The sequence below is a fragment of the Manis javanica genome, chromosome 7, assembly GCF_040802235.1.
Source record: "Manis javanica isolate MJ-LG chromosome 7, MJ_LKY, whole genome shotgun sequence".
Lineage (NCBI taxonomy): Eukaryota > Metazoa > Chordata > Mammalia > Pholidota > Manidae > Manis > Manis javanica.
Window position 1 is genome coordinate 25,066,072 of NC_133162.1, and position 19,573 is coordinate 25,085,644.

The window sequence follows — 19,573 nt, forward strand, 5'->3', positions numbered from 1 at the left end:
TGCTCTGACTTCCAAAGTGAAACAATGCAATTTCTTTTTGAAATCACAATTTGCGTCATATGGAATTTAACTCTCCCAAAAATGATTCACTGAAATAGAGTACATAAAGGCCAAACACTGATAAGGATTTAAAAAAAGCTGACTCAAGACTTGAGAAAACAAGCTTTTCAACAGTGAAACAGACACTACAAGGGATTAAGAGCCATTTACTGGTAATCTTGAATAAGAAATCACCGAGATTTTAGTAAATTAATAAGTTTGAGTGAAACACCCATACTAACTCTGGAAACAGTCTGAACTGATTACACACCCCTGGGACGGAGGCACACCACTATGCTGTGGCTAGGGAAAAATGTATTTGCCACTTGCCTTCTGACTCAGACCTGCAAACAATTAGACACCTATCCATATGAAATATCTAAGATTTTATTAAGTATAAACCCTCTGGTATTAAATATCTGTGATTTTATTAAGTAAGCATTAAGCCATCCCAATTTGAGAGTAAGAGGTTCACCTTCAGGAGGGAAAATAGAAAGAAATTTGAGAGTGTTTTTAAGTTTCCTTCCTTTAAGACAGATCCTCCAATCAGGCCCCAGACAGGGTGGGAAGGCACCTCATTTGTTGAGAGCTGACTATGTGTTAGGTGCCTTACATATAGTATCTCACTTAATCCTCACCAGAACCCTACAAGGTGTTTTCTTTTTGGGGGGGGGTCACTGGCTATACTTTTTTTTAATTAAGATATCATTGATACACACTCTTATGAAGGTTTCATGTGAAAAACATTGTGGTTACTACATTCACCCATATTATCAAGTCCCCCATATACCCCATTGCAGTCACTGTCCATCAGTGTAGTAAGATGCCACAGAGTCACTATTTGTCTTCTCTGTGCTACACTGTCTTCCCCGTGACCCCACACACACCATGTGTACTAATCATAATGTCCCTCAATCCCCTTCTCCTAGGAGGTGTTTTAAAGATGAGAAGACTAAGGAACAAAAAGGTGAAGTAGAATAAGTCCCAGAGCTAACAAGTAGCAAAGCCAAAATTTATGTTAGGAAGTTTACTGTATTACAGTATAGAAATATCACACTTCCTACTATATCATACCAACTACCTAAGGCTGAGTAGTTCATCCATTGACTAGCTCCAACTGCCAGTTCATTAATTACCAATACAAGTCTCTAATTTCTCCATTAAGAACATCTAATGAGTCCAATTAAGTATTTCTATAGGTAACTTTGAATATTACTTTATTTATGCATAAAATTACATCTCATTACAGTTGGTAAGCTGCAAAGTCCTGGAGGAAGGCTTAATAAATGTTTGTAAAATATTGTTTAAAAACCATTTAGCCACTCTGAAGTTCAGTATTTGTCTAAAGGATTCTATCCAAACATTTGCCTCTTTCCTTCATTTATCTTGAAGTAAAATAAAGCACATAAACAATGGTAAATTTGTTTAAATTCTAAAGAAAACTAGAAAAATGTGAGGAAGAAATAGTTGCTTCCTTTGAATTTCCACCTACTTTGTATCTGTCTCTCTGAGCACTTATCATCTTATATGTATATTAAAATCATTCTGGCAATGCTTTATCTTCTCTACCAGACTTTAAGCAACTTTAATGTGCCCCACAGCATCTAGCATAGCAGGTGCTGATAAATGTTTAAATGAAGAAAATTATTTCTATTTTTTCCCTACATTTCTGTTATATAGATGCTCAGAACCAATGTGGCTAATAAAAAATAAAAGATTTCTACAATAAAAATGAGATTCTCAGGAACAATCAACCTTGAATCAAAGTTGATTTCTGTCATCAGGTTCTAATTAAGAACGGCAGATAGAGCAGATGGAGAACAGCTTTAATCTTCATGCTAAGTTGATCCTACTCTGGTGAAAACACAGAAAAATTGTTTGGACAAGCCAACTGAACAAACACGATATTGGATGTCTAGAGGAAAGTCATTCTTAAAAGAGTCTTCTTTCCACTAGATGGCTATCTGAACTTTAACCAAGAGAGTTAGTCAAAGGGAAAGCGATCACTTAATGTTACTGTGCATTCCAGCCAGGACAAGGAAAGGGGGTGGTGGTAATCAGGGGGAAAAAAATCAAAGACAGGGAGGGGTTGTGGGTTTTTTTTTCCATTTTAAAAAGCTTTCCCCCTTTGGAACTACTTACTTAAGTCTCCTTACCATTTTACTTGCTCATATCCTTTATTAAGCAATATTCAAGTATTTTCATAGAAATGAAGAAATTCTGCCAAAGTTCTCATCCAAGAACTTCAAAGTTCACTTAAACTGATTTGCCATTTGATTTCTGATGCAAGCTCATAGGACTACACCTGCCAATCTAAGTGTGGAAATTTACCTACTTGAAATATTTCATATTTTTAATGCAAGGCTCCAAATAAATGAAAACATTAATTATTAAATGCTACCAAATAGTTTTTCCATTAAGTATAATGTGTTGTGATCCATATATTAAAACTGTGGCCATTTTAAGTGAACTACATAAGGTCATTTGCTCAAAATCATTATTTTAAACTGTTTATTCACTTCTTTCTGATTATAGAATAAAAAGCTTGTGAAGAAATTTTAAGAAATTTTGAAAGCACGTGTTTTTCTCTCTTAAAAATTTTTCTATGAAACACATATTATTACAAAGCATAATACTCTAATATATAATGTACAACATATTGCAAGAAATTTCCCATGTTGTTAATTATGCTTTGAAAGCATCAATTTAATAGCTATGTAACATTTCTTCATTTGGATATATCTTATTAGACACCTGAACTATTATGTCTGGTATGAATACTTTGATAAATGTCTCTATGCAAACATCTGTGTCTGAGTTAGATCAGGTCCTCAGAAAAGATGACTAGAAGAATAATCACAAGAATCCCAAATAAAAATGTTTATCAGAAAGGGTGTGTCAGTTCCCACCAGCAGTGAGAGCGCCCATGTCCTCATACCTGGGTCAACACTGAATTTTACCATGAAAACTTTTTTTGCCAATTAGTTAGGCAAAAACTGGTATTTGGCTGTTTTGTTTTGCATTCCTTTTATTACCAAGGTATAGTTTTTTTTCACTTTTAAAAATTTAAATGGCTTGTTTCAAATCAGAAGTCTGTTTCATTAGCATAATAAGACAGCCTTCTTTGAAACTGTAAAATTTTCAGCTGACTCTAAAAGACTTTATTCTATACCACAACAGAGTTGGTTATTCTTAGAGAGATTAACTACTGCAAAAAAACAGTAATATCTTTAAAACAGAAGTTTCAGATAATCTGTTAACTTCATTTTAAGTTTTACCATTCAGCTTTACAACTTAAATGCCAAGTTAGTTACACTGAATCAAAAAATGCAATTCAACTGCTAAAAACAATGTAAAATTCCCCATTTTGCAGGGAGAAAAACATTTCCTTTATAAAAGTGTAAATATTTCTTTTTATAAGACATGCTCAAAGTGAGTAACTAGGAAAATAGCTTCATCATTGCAAAAAATACAGTTCAGTCTTGAGAGTAAGTGCTCCCTCTTCATATTCCCAGCTACTTATGTTATAAACGAGGGAGGTTTCCTGACTCACCATGAACATTTGAATACCAGTTAAAACAGCAGGATCAAATTACTCAATGTTCTGTTACCAGAGCACGGTGCTGCGGGTTTTAGGTTACAATATTCAATGAAGAAAGGACAATATGGAGGTAACATCTAGTCTGATCCATCTGTTGGGAGGTTTCTGTGGAGCCATTTCAAATTATGTTGAGTTTAAGACAAAACATTAAATTTATGGCAGGAAAAAGATACAGCACTACAACCTCAATTATGTTAAAAATAAATACATAAAAGGTAAATAAATATGCACTGGAGCAAAAAGAGATATGCCAAAATGTTAACAGTAGTTTTACCTCTGCAGTGAAAACCCAGATGAAGAAAAACAAATGGCATTGCTTTCAAAAGTTAAATATTGGTTGTTTTATTGCTGTAAGATTATGCATGTAAGAAACGTAACAATAACAACAATTTCAAAATACTTTACTGAAGTGCCTCCCATAACCTTTTGGTCCTGACCTGCACAGCTACACCAGCATGCAGTAGTGTGCGCATTAAAACTGCAAAGTCAGTATACAAAGCAACCATCAAGGGTTAAATGAACTGCAAATAAAAGGCACAGTCATTGTTTTAAACTACTTTCACTGAGCACTTATGTGTCAAGCACTGTGCTGAGCACGTCACATGGATTAGTTCATCTAACGCTCTCCCTATCCTAGAAGATCTTCTTACTACTCTCATATTAAAGATGAGAACGCTGAGGCTTACAGACAAGCTCAAGTAACATGCCCAGTGACATACTGCTATGAAATGAATGAACCCAGGGTTCAGAGTCAGATGTTCGATTGCCAGTGCTCACACTTTTACTGAAAATGAGACTATGGCATTTATTCATTAATATCCAGACTGAGAGTGGAATCTCGAATATTCCAGATACAGATTCTGGATACAAACTGTAGCTTTCTGGATTACAAACACGACTCCATTTACTCTTCCACAAAAAGCTTGAGAATGAATCCTCCTGAGCTGAAATAACATACTCAGTTCACTCTCCATGAGTAGCTACATTGGTAAATGTGGCGTTTTGTTGAAAAACAAAATGATAATCTCACTCAAAAGTTCCAAAACCAGAATAACCATCTCTGCCTCTGAACGCAAACACTGAGTTCTGACTACCATCTAAAAGGGGTTTTTTAAAGTACCAATCTGAAATAGCTATCACAAGCCAAAGCTCAAAGTCCAAGCTGGAAAAAATGAACACAAGTTGCAGGAATTCAGAACAATTCAATTTAGACTCAACAGTCCATACAGGAAAAGGGAATAGTTTTAAGATGAGGCCATGCTCCAAACCCTCCAACTTCAAAATACACTCACTTTAATTCCTTTGCGTTCCATACAATATTGCTTGTTGAAACTAAGTATACAGAAGAATACCAAATTATTCAAAACGAAGAAAAAATGAAAAGCAGATCTAAAAAACACATAGTTGAGTACTTCCAACTTCCTCTCCCAAAGCAACTGTTACTTGTATCCTAGATTGTAGTAGGTGTAAGGATTTACTACAGAAGCAAAAAGTAATGCCAAAGTGAGCAGTCTACCAGTCTACCATAGTTTAAAAGACCAGATTAATTATAATATGGTACCTTAAACTGCATCAAAATTAAACAGAGAGACTGTGGCATCTTACTATGCTGATGGGCAGCAACTTCAATGGGGTATGGGCAGGACTTGATAATATGGGTGAATGTAGTAAACACAATGTTTTTCATGTGAAACCTTCATTAAAGGTGTATGTCAGTGATATCTTAATAAAAAAAAGTGGAAAAGCAAAAAACAAGAATAAAAAATTAAACAGAGATAGTCAGTGTCTTTAAAAAAGATGGTTTCTTCCATTAGCACTTAATTCCAAGGACAAAAGTCAAGACCTCAGACCTGTAAGAATTCCTGACCTACATAAAGTCTTTAGGGAGATGAAAAGCCATACAACCTTAAAAACAATAGTCTGTTGATTTCCTAATATATACACTGACTGAGTATAATAGATGCTTAATAAATGTTCATGAAAATATAATTACCTGCTGCATAAAGATCAAGTCACTTATCCAAGCGCTCAAAAATTTCACTTCAAGATCAGTGTACCTTTCCAGCCCCATTCCCCCTACTCTCTCTCCCTCGCCTTTCTTTCAAACCATCTCTCAAGAGGAAATGACCTCTCCCAAGGAAAGTTCCCGAGGAACTTTACCCGAGGAAATCCTACTCATCTTTCAAGGTCCTCCCCGAAAGTCATCTTCTCCTTGAAGTCTCACCTGCCCACACAGGGTTTTTAACAACATTTTTTACCTATCTCAAAGCACCAGCTCATCCATCAACTATTGGCAATGTCTTTCTCAGTTAAGACTGATGCAAATCCCAGAACCAAGGTGGAGCCAGGATTTCCTCATCTTTGCATTGTCCACATTAAGCCCAACAGCTGTGTGCAATGCTTTTTAATTACATTTAACAATTTAATCAATAAACACTTTTTAATAGATGTAATAAAAGACATTACAGGTTGCTCTGTATCAGGTCCCTCACTGTTTTATAAATATTAACTGATTTATGAACTTACAAAAAACAATTTTACAAACAGAATAGTATGTGTCTCTGAACAATTGGAGATTCAATTCTCATTCTGCCACTTACTCTTGGGAGTACCTTGAGTGGTTACTTGGCCATTCTGAGCTTCAGGTTCCTGACTTGTAAGTTAGGAATTACAATAATGTCTATTTTTTATATAACATCTATTTCACTGGGCTGCTGTCAGGTAAAATTAAATAGCACAGTACCTGGCACAAGTACTCAATAAATGGAGCTACAGTTACTATTACGTGAAAACTCTTTCCTTTTGCCAGGCAAATTTTAAGTAACAATCTAAATAAAACCTGTAACCAGCATTTTTTATTTTTCAGAACTTTATTTATTTAAGAGCCATACATAATATGTCCCACAGGGCTTCTAGCAGAGGATATGGAGTACTATGCTGCCCCAACACTAAGGTTCCACAGAAAACAAGCCCCAGTGTTCCTCAGTGCCATACTAATAAATCCCAGCTGGCTTATTTGAAATGGTTCTTATTTAACAACTTTTTAAAAGACTATAAAGATTAGTACCTAAAAAGTTTAGGCAAATAGCCACAAACCACATAGCAAATGAGAGGCAGATTCAGTTTGGCAAGTTCCCATTAAAAGCATGCAGGTTGTCCAAAGCTCCCAGAATGACCTGGGATTTTGTCCCACTGTCTTCAGGAAGAACTCATATTACAGAAGGGGAAAATAAGACACCAGTGTATCTTCCTTAAAGAAAGAGATGTTGTCTTGCCAATGGGTTTCAGCCCCAGGCAAGTTCACTATGGATTCAGTGTGACCAAAGAAATTGACAGCAAAACATTCTTTGGGGTGAAAGGGTTATACCCAACTTTATTCTCACAGTGGCAGATCAGTCACCAGAATCCCATTCAGAGCAAGTCTGTATGCAGCAACCCAGTCTCTGCTTCTGGGCCCCTCTGTCCACACAATCATCCCACACAGCCATTCTCTGGGCCTCTGTTCTCGACACTGCCACCACTCCAGCCTCTGCTCTGCTCTCCTGCAGCCCTGCCACCATGTCGTGCCCAGAGCACTGGGTGGAGCTCTTTATACAGAGTCAACAGCCATGCCCACAGGTGTGCAGTGAGCTAGTCAACCAGGGCCAGGTGAGAATCCTGGCCACAGGAACTCTCATTTTATCCACACTCCACCCCGCCAGGATTCTCTCCTCTCGATCTATGTGCCCTTAGTCCTCTGCAATGGTCCCTGTGCAAAGAAGCTCAAACATTGTTCTCCAGCCTCTCCAGCAAAAAGTCTTGCAGACACACAGGCCAGACTCATGGCTCTGTCTCTGACCTCTGCCCCTTTGGTCTTAATGGCTGGAACTGCTGCTCTGGTTTCAGTTGTTGCCATAGCTCCAGTAAGATCCTATTTGGCTTCCTGTCTAATTTCCTTCCATCTACTCCTGCCTGTATCAAATCAACCCACATCTGGGTCCTGGTAACCCTTATGGGGCACCTCAAATTCCTCCTGTAACAGGTCTTATTTCTTTCCGGGTTCTCATTGCTTCAGCTACTGCACGTGTCACCTTGCATTTTGTAATCGCTGCCTCAAGGCAGGCTGCACTGTCAGCGAAGACAGCTTTCCCATCTCTGATCCCGACAGAACAATTCCATCCACCCCCAAGTCCCACAGCCACCTGCTCAGCCTGAGTGTAGGGTGGACCATAGAGTGCTCCATGACCTTGGTGGGGGGAGGGCTGCTCCTCTCCTTGGGGAACTTTCAGCTGCTAGGTCTTAATTTTCTTTACAACCACTGGGTGTGCTTTCAGTACAGGAGGGGCCAGTGCCTCCAGCACCACCCCTTCATCCTTCCCCAGCTCCTCCATTTCTGGGGCTGATGGCACCTTTCTCTCCACTCCCCTAAGTGCCTCCTCTGCTACAGTACCTCACAACAGTGCCAGCTCAGTCTTCAGAAGGTGTCTTACCTTCAGCTCAATGCTTTGCAGCTGACATTCTCGTGCCACTTCCACCTGTGCTTCCCTCAGGAGTTCATCTTTTTCCTTGATGGCCTCTTCCTCCTTCAGAACACCTGGCAGCACTGCCGTCTCATCTCCAATGGCACCTTGCTGCCGACACTCTTGTGCTGCCTCCTCCTGCATCAATGCCATCTCCTCCGTCAGGGAATCCACAGAAGTTTGCAGCTTGCATTCTCATGCTGCCATTTCTTGGGTCTCCTCTGTAGACTTTTTTAATACTGTGAGAAGCAGCCAACCATAGTCCCTGCTGCCTCCCACACTCTGCTTCTCAAAGGATCTGCTTACTGTATCAAGAGCCACCCCTACAGCCTCAGGTGTCACCTCCACTTGCCTCCAGTCATGGGGTGGGGCCCAGTCCTCCAGGAGGCAAGCCACCTCAGTCCACAATGGGGGATGATCCATTGTTAACCCATTCACAGGGACAGTCCACTGAAGCACCCCTCCCATAAGGGCAGCCTGTCTTTTTCCATGGTCAACAATGAATCCTACCGACTACACCAATTGTCTTACCAATGGGTTTCAGCCCCGGGCAAGTTTGCTATAGATTCAGTGTGACCAAAGAAATTGACAGCAAAATGTTCTTTGGGGTGAAAGGGTTATACCCAACTTTATTCTCACAGTGGCAGGTCAGTCACTAGAATCCCATTCACTCAGAGCGAGTCTGTATGCAGCAAGCCAGTCTCTGCTTCTGCGCCCCTCTGTCCACACAGCAGTCCTCTGGGCCTCTCTGCACAGTCGTCCCGCACAGCCATCCTCTGGGCCTCTGTCCTCGGCGCTGCCACCACTCCAGCCTCTGCTCTGCTCTCCTGCAGCCTTGTAGCCCTGCTACCATGTCACGCCCAGAGCACTGCCATGTATTGCCCACAGGTGTGCAGTGAGCTAGTCAACCAGGGCCAGGTGAGAATCCTGGCCACAGGAACTCTCATTTTATCCACAGATGTGTTTGAACAGAGTTTCTGTAAAACAAATTACTTAAATGACTTTTACCTTGTAACTCTTGCATTATAAATATTTGTTGAAAAAAAGTGTCCCCTTAAAATTAAGACAGTTTGCCCAAATCAGTTTCAAAGAAAAGTAATAGGCAAGACGTGGAAGCAACCTAAGTGTCCATTAGTAGATGAATGGATAAAGAAGATGTGGTACATATACACAATGGAAAGTATTCAGCCATAAGAAAGAAACAAATCCTACCATTTGTAACAACATGGATGGAGCTGGAGGACATTATGCTCAGTGAAATAAGCCAGGTGGAGAAAGACAAGTGCCAAATGATTTCCCTCATTTGTGGAGTATAACAACGAAGCAAAACTGAAGGAATAAAACAGCAGCAGACTCACAGACTCCAGGAAGGGACTGGAGATTACCAAAGGAGAGGGGTGTGAGAGGGCAGGTGGGGAGGGAGGGAGAAGGGGACTGAGGGATATTATGTTTAGTACACATGGTGTGGGGGGTCACAGGAAAGACAGTGTAGCACAGAGAAGGCAAATAGTGAATCTGTGGCATCTTATGGATGTGAATCTGATGGACAGTGACTGCAATGGGGTATTGGTGGGGAGTTGATAATATGGGTAAATGCAATAACCACATTGTTTTTTCAGGTGAAACCTTCATAAGAGTGTATATCAATAATACCTTAATAAAAAAAAGTAATAGCTTTCTGATAAAATATTAATACCATACTAAACAATTAATTGTTACTAACTTTGTAAAAAAAGTACACAACGTTGATGAACAGTGACTGTAATGGGGTATGTGGTGGGGACTTGATAATGGGAGGAATCTCGTAACCACAATGTTGCTCATGTAATTGTATATTAATGATACCAAAATAAAAAAGAGTACACAGAAAAAATAGGTTAAAATGGGTTTTCATATTATTTCCACAGATAGTAATGCTTAGGGCAATTTAGCTAAGTTCTTTACCAACATGTAACTTAAATCCTTATAACTTAAAAACTTTTTTACCTAAAATGTATTTTCCCCTAGCAAATTAATAAACTGACTACTTGCTGGACATCTTGGACTGGTAACATCTGTATTCACCTCTTGAGCAGTAAATACCACCACATAATGAATGAAATAACCAGTATTTCAGGGTCCTTCCTGTGGGCTCCCAAAGAAAATGTGTGTATCTCCACAACAGGAGCTGCACGTTGTAATCAGATGTCTGAGTCCTTCCTCCCCTTGCAGAGAGCTCTGTAGTGGGCATATAGTAGGTATCTTTCTATAACTAAAACAGTGCCAGGAACATAGTAAATAAATAAATACTATCAAGCAGATTGGCAAACTGTGCCTTTATTGATAGGTCTGTTCTCAACCAAATAGTTGGAAAGGAGCGTGTTCCCTCATCAGAAAATAAAAGGGATTCCTATTATCATAGTATCTATGAAACTCATACCATCAGATATGAGTTTGTTGCCTAAATTTAGATTTAATGCCCAGGAGCTGAACATTTTAGTTGACGCGGTGTCAGCCAGAGAATAAGTTCTCCAAACTGAAGGTTCTGCTTCTTAAAGGTGGAGTGCCATAAAAGAGCAGCAGGTCAAACACTGAACTTCAAGTCCCAGGCCTGCTTCTGCTTACTTTGACTCCTGGGTGTCAATTTCAGAGATAATACCCCTATTTTGCCTCTCTTTCAGTATCAGCGCAAAGGGGTCCAGTAAAGCCCTGTCTTTCTCAGCATCTTCAGAATCGGTCCACCTCTTGCATCCCACCCACCTTCTCCCTAAGCCCAGCTGGCATCATCTCTCACCAGACTGCTGCCATAGCCCCCAAAGGCCAGCCTCTCTCCAGCCTTTCTCACTCCTCTACAACAGACTGTCCTACAGAGGACAACCATTTTTTCAAAATGCAGCTCTAACCATGTCATATTCACATACCCCCAGCATCTCTCAGGTACATTACTGCTCTGAGAAGAAATGGCAGGACTCTCAGTATAGCCTGCATTGGCTTGACTGGGATAGTCTCCCACTCCTCCGGCTGCATTTTGTGCCACACCTGCTCGCCAACACACACAAACTCTGTGTTCCAGCCACATTAATCTTCTTTCAGTTCCTTGAATATAAATGTTGCCTCCCTCCTTATCATTTCCCCCTGTACAATTCTCCTTTCCACACCCAAATTTCCTCCAGGTGACTCCTACACATCTGCCAGATCTCAAGTCACTCAGAAGTCACTCCCTCCCCTCCCCTCCCACCTGCCAATATTTTCTCTCAGCGCCAAGCCCTTTCCTCCAGAGCAGTCCCATGATGGTGAGTTTATTTGTGTGTTACCGGTTCGCATCAGTCTCTCCCACTGAACTGTCAGCTCCAAGAGGAGAGTGACAGTCTTACCCATCAATGAGAAATGTAGTACATGTTTCAAAGAAGAAATGATCTTTTGAAATTTGATAATAGAAAATTGTTGAGACCAGTGTTTTGATCTGTGTATCTTCACTGTTTTTCTACCTGTCTTCCTCATAAGGATTTTTCAAATATTTTTAAAATCCTAGCTGGCATCTAAAGTCATCAGAATGTGAAACACTGGAAGACTAACACATTTTTCTAAAACATAGAAACAAAGACATTCCATATCAAAAGCATTTGCCTCCCTGAACTTAGAGCTTTAGAACACTGTGAAACATGGCTATTAAATATAAAACTGAAACTTTTATAGGTTTATTTTTAAACCCAGAAAACTATAAAAGGATTATAGCACCTATGAAGCAGAGAGAAAACAATTAAAATGTATGCCAGAGAGAGATTACAAAACATATGACTGGGTAATTTACAACAACAAGGTTAGTTTCCAGAAACTTGCTCAGAGTAAGCCAGTATTTATTTAAAAAGAAAAAAGCAGTTCTTTCATGGTTCGCACATCCTCTCCTACCAACATTCACTGTGAACAAGAAGTTGTGGTATCTGGTGAAGAGTTATTCAACATAGAGGCAGAAGTATATTGTAAAGAAAAAAATGGACACTAATATATTAAAAATACATGTTTATTTCTCAGAATACAGTATTGTTTTCTACAAGTTGGTTTCTTGTATTAGTGTGTTCAGGAGTTTTCTTCTTATTTGAAAAGTAAATAGCTAGAAAATAAGTACCATGCTGAAGTCCCAGTCCTTTCTCAGTGGTGCTTGAAGTCCAATCCAGAGGTAAATCAAAGTACTTACGTAACTCTTTCAGGCTACAGAAAACACTGAAAATTCAGAATCAAAACAGTTATGCTTCTCAGGTTTTCAATTAGTAATGTATTCCCCTGGGGCTTAACCTATTAACCCAGGAGTGAAGAATTTGGGCTCATCGGAGTTGCACAAGCTGTGGAGAACAGACCTGAAAAAAAAGTATTTTGGTTGGAACAGATACCACACACAAGTTTTTAAAAAAATCTTCCATGGTAGAATTTACCCCAACAAGAGACTTTCCTAGAAATACAGATATTCAATTAGTATCAAAAAATCTATGCTACATATCCCTAAAAGCAAATGTCAAAGACTCAGGACAGCAAGCAATATGTACAAAGAACAACCTGTTTGTGCCATAGATATACAGATAGTGGGTAGGTAGGTAGAGTGACGGCAAAGAAACCCAAAGGCCAGTCAAATCAACTGCTCAAATTCTCCCAAACACAACTTCTCTGATTTTATGCCTTTCTTAATACTGGTCCTTCTAACTCAAATGCTCTGACCCTTACCTCAGCCTTTGGCCTCCTTCAAGACTATTCTAAGAATACTTCCATTCTCTCATTGTCAAAGCACGCATAATATCCCCTACAGCAACAATTAACTCACTCTGTTTTATAACTACAATCAGGACTTTCTCCCTGTGTTCCTTGAAAATTTGCATATCATATAAAATAGCATTCCACTTTCTATACTGCTTTGCAAATTATAGGTCAAATATTTATGAAAGCTACCAGAGCTGGAGAGACTTGAAGGTTTTAGTTGCAACCATGTCTTTATCAGAAATCAATCAATGACCAAAGCTGAAATGACTTCACTGATAAAAAATTAAATGACTTTCAAGCATGGAGATGAAACAAAATTCCTGACCTCAATGAGTTCACAGCCGGATAAAGGAGAACATAATTGTAAACACAATTACCAGAAGAAAAAGACAGATACATAAAGTGATACATGAGGTACAAACAAGGTCCTACAATAACAAAAGAGGACACCTAACAGCCTGAAGGTAGGTAGGTAAAGGCCTCCTCTGCAGAACTCAACTCAGCTCATGTAATAGTCAAAAAGAGAAGGAAAGTAGTGGAAGTTTCCTTGACACTGGTCTTGACAATGACTTTTTAGAATTAACACCAAAAGTGCAGGAAACAAAAGCAAAAATAACAAGTAGAGCTACATCAAACTAAAAGGTTTCTGCACAGCAAACGATCAACAAAATGAAAAGGCAACTTATGGAATAGGAAAAAAAAACATTTGCAAACCATATATCTGATAAGAGGTTAACATCCAAAATACATATAACTTAACAGCAAAAGAACAACTCAATTTTTAAAATGGGCAAAGGACCTTATATGTACATTATAAAGTACCTTTCTCCCTTACCACTGAATGAGTAATCAGTGGGATGGTATTTGGAGATCACCAGCAAGTATATGAGAAGACGTTCAACATCACTAATCATCAAGAAAATTGCAAATTAAAACCACAATAACTTACGCCTCACATCTATTAGGATGGCTAATATCAAAAAGTAAAAAGATTACAAATGTTGGTGAGGGTGTGGAGAAAAAAGAACCCTTGTGCTCTATTGGGAGGAGTGTAATTTGGTAAAGCTATTATGAAAAGCAGTGTGGAAGTTCCTCAAAAAATTAAAAATAGACCTGCCATTAGATTCGCCACCTCACTTCTGGGTATATATCCAAAGGAAATAATATCACCATCTCAAAGATATACATATTTACTCTCCATGTTCACTGTAGCATTTTTCTCAGTTGCCAAGATATGGAAACAACCTGAGTGTCTATAGACAGAGAATATACAAAGAAATGTTACACACACACACACACACACCAAACATACACACAGGGATATTACTCAAACTTAAAAAAAGAAAGAAATCCTGCCATTTGCAACAACATAAATGAACTCAGAGAATATCATGCTAAGTGAAATAAGGCAACACAAAAAGACAAATATTGTATGATCTCACTTATTGAAGACTCCAAAAAAAAAAAAAAAAGGACCTCATAGTAAGAGCAAGTAGAGTAAAATGATGGTTACCCAGAGGCTGGGGGGAGAGAGAAAAGGGGAGAAGTTGATCAAAGGATCTGAACTTCCAGTTTTAAGATAGATAAATTCTAGAGACCTAATGGACAGCATGGTGACCCAAATTAACAATGGTGGATTATATACTGAACTTGGCTAAGAGTAAATCTCAAGTGTTCTTACCACACATACATAAAAAAGGTTAACTCTGGGAGATGATGGGTATGTGCATTAATCTGACTGAAAATCATTTCACAATGTCAACATATATCAAAAAATCACATTGTACACCTTAAACGTATACAGTTTTTATTTGTCAAAAATAAATATTTATTCTAAAAAATAAAATAAAAGTAAGTAAGAACGAGAAGGGAAGGAAGACTAACAAGCCAAAGGAAGAGCACACAGGAAGACAAGAGGTGAGAGCACAGAGCTCAACTTCAGTAAGGCTACAGCTTGAAGGATAGGGAGTGGGTGGAGTGGGAAAGGGGCTGATTTGACTCTTTTGAATAATGAATAAAGAAACACATGCAAAAGAAAAAACTAATATATGCTTTCTTTCTGCTTGCAAAAACCGTATACTCTATTTGAAGTAATACATATTTCTTTTGTGCTTATATTATTGGTTAAGGATCAGTAAGTGGCAGCTGGAAATAGTACTTGGTTAAGAACCAGGAAAACTAGGTTCTAGTTCTGTCACTAACTATACAATTGCTCTTGGGCAAAACACTGAAGGCTTATCTAGAAAACAAGATGCTTGAACCAGGTTCACTACTATCTCTTCCTTCCTATCTCACACACCACCTATTTTCATGTTAGAATGGAAAGAACAGATTCCTACAGACAAGATGGCCAAGGGAGACTTTGTAGTATACTTTTTAAAAGGAGTGAGATGCCAAAACCACTGGATGAAAGTTTATGGGGATGCAGTATATGCATGCCATCTCCAAATATCACCCCACAGATTACTGGTTAATTACTAAGGGAGAAAGGTACTTTACAATGCAGTATTCCCCCCAATACCAAAAAAAAAATATTTAATCTTGATTTTAATTTTGAGAAAAAAAATCTGACAAATCTAGATTGTGAAACATCTACAAAACCATTAGGACTCCAAAAATGTCAGTGTCATGAAAGAAAAAAAAAAGGAAAGGCAACTATTTCAGTTAAAGGACACCAAGGATATATGACAATGAAATGAGTATGGGACTGAATATTATACAGTATGTTTATATTAACATTAAATTTCTTGAGTGTGACAATGGTATTGTGATAACTTAGGAGACATCCTTATCCTTAAGAGATACATGCTGAACTATTTATGAGCTGATTAGGAAAAAAAGACGTATATATGTACACACACATATATATATACATATATATGCATATGTACATATGCATATATATGGACAAAGAGACAAATGTGGCAAAATATTAACATATGGTGAATCTAGGTAACAGGTATACAGGAATTCATGTACTATTATTTAAACTTCTGTGTTGAAATTGTTTTTCAAAATAAAAAGGTGTATAGGAGAAGTTGAGTAAAAATTACACAGGCAGAGAAGAACAAGGAGAATCTTCCAGATAGACCCTCGGAGAGATACATAAGTAGCAATTTAAAGTCTGAAAAGAATTAAGAACTATGAGGTGTTATTTGCAGCACATAATTATAAATGGTGTTAAGAGTTCATAGATAAGCAGGGGTTTCAGGAAAAAAAATGGAATTATTAAGAGCAGAGCAGAGTTATAGATGAGCAGAACTAAAGTGTCCTTTAGGACAGAAATATGAGCATATATGTGTATAATATTAAACAATTTTATACTATATATTACATACATTAATATAGACATACAGATATACATATATGCAGTTATGAGATTAGTAGCCCTTTGGGACAGAAGGTATGAATTTGGGTTAAAGCTAGAGTATAAAGAGCTCTGCAAACTCTGGAAGGGTCTGGATAACATAGAGCAGATAATGGGAACTCCTGGAGGGTTTTTGAATTCTTCCCCTAAATAATAAAATTAATGCCTGCTTACTTTAGGAAATACGGAAATATATAAGATAAATATAAAAATCATCCCATCTTTATTACTAACATTTTGGTGTATTTCCTACCAGTATTTTACGTAGTTTTAAAAAGTGCTCTTTTCACTTAATCATTTCCCCATGTTATTAAAAACCCTATAAATGTTATTCTAAATGGTTGCATTGCATGTACAAACTCAGATTTGCTTAATTATTCCTCAATACTTTGTTCATAATTTTTTGCTGTTTTAAAAAATAGTTCCTCAAAATATTAAAAATGAATAACCATAGGATCCAGCAATTCTACTTCTAGGTATCTACCCAAAAGAACTGAAATCAGTGACTGAAACAGGTATTTGCACGCCCATATTTATAGCAGCATTGTTCACAACAGTCAGAAGGCAGAAGCAAGCCAAGTGTCCAATGATGGATGACTGGACAAAAAAGATAGTACATACCTATAAGGGGATATTACTCAGCCTTATAAAAGAAGGGAATTCTGACACATGCTGCAACGTGGATGAACCTTGATGACATTAAGCTAAGTGAAATAAGCCAGTCATTAAAGACAAACACCGTATGATTCTCCTTGTATGAGGAACCTGGTACAGTCAAATTCAAAGACAAAGCAGAATGGTGGGTGCCAGGGCCTGGGGCTCAGGAGAAGTAGGGAGTTCTCATTTAATGGGTACAGAATTTCAGTTTTGTAAGATGAGGAGCTCTGCAAATTGGTTTGTACAACAATGTCAATGTCCTTAATACTACTGAACTGTACGCTTAGAAATAGTTAAGATGGCAAATTTTGTGTTATGTGTATTTACCACAATTTTTTTAATTAATAATAGTTTAAAAATTTTTTTAATATATTTAGAAGAGCACCTCTGTGTTTTAAGTTTTACATGCATTTCTGATTAGTTCCTAAGTCAGATTTCTCCACATAGAGCTCCTAGGTGGAAGGATGTGCAGAAAGCATCAGGCCCTTAAGCACACTGCCAAACTACTTCTAGGAAAATTATACCAGTTCACAACATCAGTATTACAAAAACAGTACTTGCCTTGCACTACACCCTCAGTATTCACTTCAATCACTTAACAATATTTACTGAGCACCGCTGTGTCAGGCCCAGGTGTGGGCCTTGGGAATACAGCAGGGAACCAGACACACAGAAGTCTCTGCCCTCATGGAGCATGGAAGTTCTGGTGGGAGGAGGCAGGCCAAAAATAAAACAATTTTAGAAAATAAATAAGCAAAACATATAGTATACAGCAAAGAAGGAAAATCAGTTAAGTATTGCAGGGGAGGGGCTGAAATTTTAGCTAGGAAGGCCATAGACAGCTTCATCGGCTGGTGACATCTGAGTCAAGATCTGAAGGAAGGAAGGGGGTGAGCCACAGAGCTCATCGGGGAAAGGGCATTCCAGGGAGAGGGCAGAGGCCCTACCACAGGTGCGTGCCTAGAATGCCTGCAGTCCCCATACAAAGCCAGAAGGCTGCATGGCTGGAGCCCCGCTAGGGTACAAGCAGGAGGAAATGCAATCAGAGAAGGGGTCCATGTCTCATGGGGCCTTGGTAATCAGACATTACCATTTTTCTTTTCCTTTAATTTAATTTTATTATGGTAAGAATGCTTAACATGAGATCCACCCTCTTGAATTTTTAAGTGTCCAATACAGTACTGTTACCTATAGGTATGATGTTATACAGCAGACATCTAGAACTTATTCATCTTGCTTTTCTCATTTTTTCTGTCCTGGATATTTTGATAGGTGAAAAGACAATGTAAAGTCCACTTGGGCTCTCTGCCAAAATACCACAGATGGATGGTGTAAACAACAGACATTTATTCCTCACAGTTCTGGAGGCTGGGTAGTCCAAGATCAAGGCACTGGCTGGTTCAGTTCCTGGTGACAGCCCTCTTCCTGGGTTGAAGACGGCTGCTTCTTCACTGTGTCCTCACATGGCAAAGAGAGGGTGACTTCTCTCCTCCTCTTCTGAAAAAGCCACCTAACCCCATTATGAGGCCCCCACCCTCATGACCTCATCTAACCCTAATTACTTCCCAAAAGCCCCATCTCCAAAATTACCATCATACTGGGAAATAGGGACTCAACGTATGAATTGCAGGGGCAACGCGTGGGAGTGGACAGTTTGGTCGATAGCAGATAGTATCTCATTATTTTAATTGTAGGAGGTTTTTGACAAACTAGTAGGATGACAGTCATCTTTAAGGAAGGTCAACTTAGCAGAGCTCTACTTGATGAAATACACAAATAAGAAATGCTATCTTGGAAGTTTTACAATAATCAAGATGGACAGATTCATTCATTCATTCATTCATTCAAAATGCATTTATGGAGCACCTAAAATACCAGGGCACTGAACAAGGCACAAATAAGAGGGACCAAGGGCTGCAGTAGTAGCTGTGGGAATGGAGACAAAAAAAAAGTGTAAGAGGTATATTCAAAGTATGTCAATTAAATTTGGTAACAAGATACAGGGGGCAAAGTTAGTATAAATTCATACGTATTTCAAGTTAGAGAGAGAAATATATCTAATTCATCTTTACATCTCACTCAGTTCTTTATGGTGCTCAATAAAGGTTTACAGATTAAAAATGAGTCAAAGGAAGTTTTCTAAAGATAGAAAAAAAGACCATGGAGGGGAGAGAGAAGGAAAAATCTTGGGCAATGCTCAATTAGGAAGGGAAAGAAAAAATCAGGAACCTAAATGACAATGAAAGGAGTCAGAGACACCGGAGAAGAATCAAGACTGTGCCATGCCATGCCACAGAGCCACACTGGAAAGGACGGGGATTCTCACCTGAGGGCCGAAAGCAGCAAAGGAGTCCAGAAAGCGAGGAAGGCTGACAAACCTATAAGATGACAACCAAGACGTGGATTTGGCAATGAAGGATGTCATTGTTTGTGACAATTTACAGCCAAACTATAGAGGATGCAGATGAAGCCAGAAACAAAAAAAACAAGTAACTACCTATTCCTTAAGAAATCTTGCAGGAAAAGGAGAAAAGAAAAAATAGACAGGCAAGGATTCCCTAAGACATGAAACTCTGCCGGATTTGTGTCTAAACATACAGGGAGGCTACGCCAACGTTAAGGAAATATTAACAATTTCAGCCTAGCAGGGAGCCTCAAACAGCCAGATGGGTCAAATGAATA

General features: G+C 38.6%; 1 protein-coding gene across 8 annotated transcripts in view; it reads right to left on the bottom strand.

Annotated features, from left to right (window-relative positions):
• CNNM2 (cyclin and CBS domain divalent metal cation transport mediator 2) overlaps positions 1-19,573 on the bottom strand; it is a 139,139-nt gene that overhangs the window by 102,555 nt on the left and 17,011 nt on the right. The window contains exons 2-4 of one of the 8 annotated variants that reach the window (XR_012133052.1): positions 19,218-19,269; positions 17,453-18,817; positions 12,109-12,473 (exon numbers count right to left, since the gene is read on the bottom strand). The exons of 3 other annotated variants lie outside the window; for them this stretch is intronic. Coding sequence is in view for 3 of the 5 variants with exons in the window: in XM_037001334.2 (XP_036857229.1) it covers positions 12,407-12,473 (67 nt within the window). In the remaining 2 variants the exon portion in view is untranslated. Of the gene's footprint in view, positions 1-8,217; positions 9,117-12,108; positions 12,474-17,452; positions 18,818-19,217; positions 19,270-19,573 lie in introns of those variants that run through there. 4 more of the 8 variants (XR_012133053.1, XM_037001337.2, XM_037001334.2 and 1 more) reach the window with 4 other exon arrangements.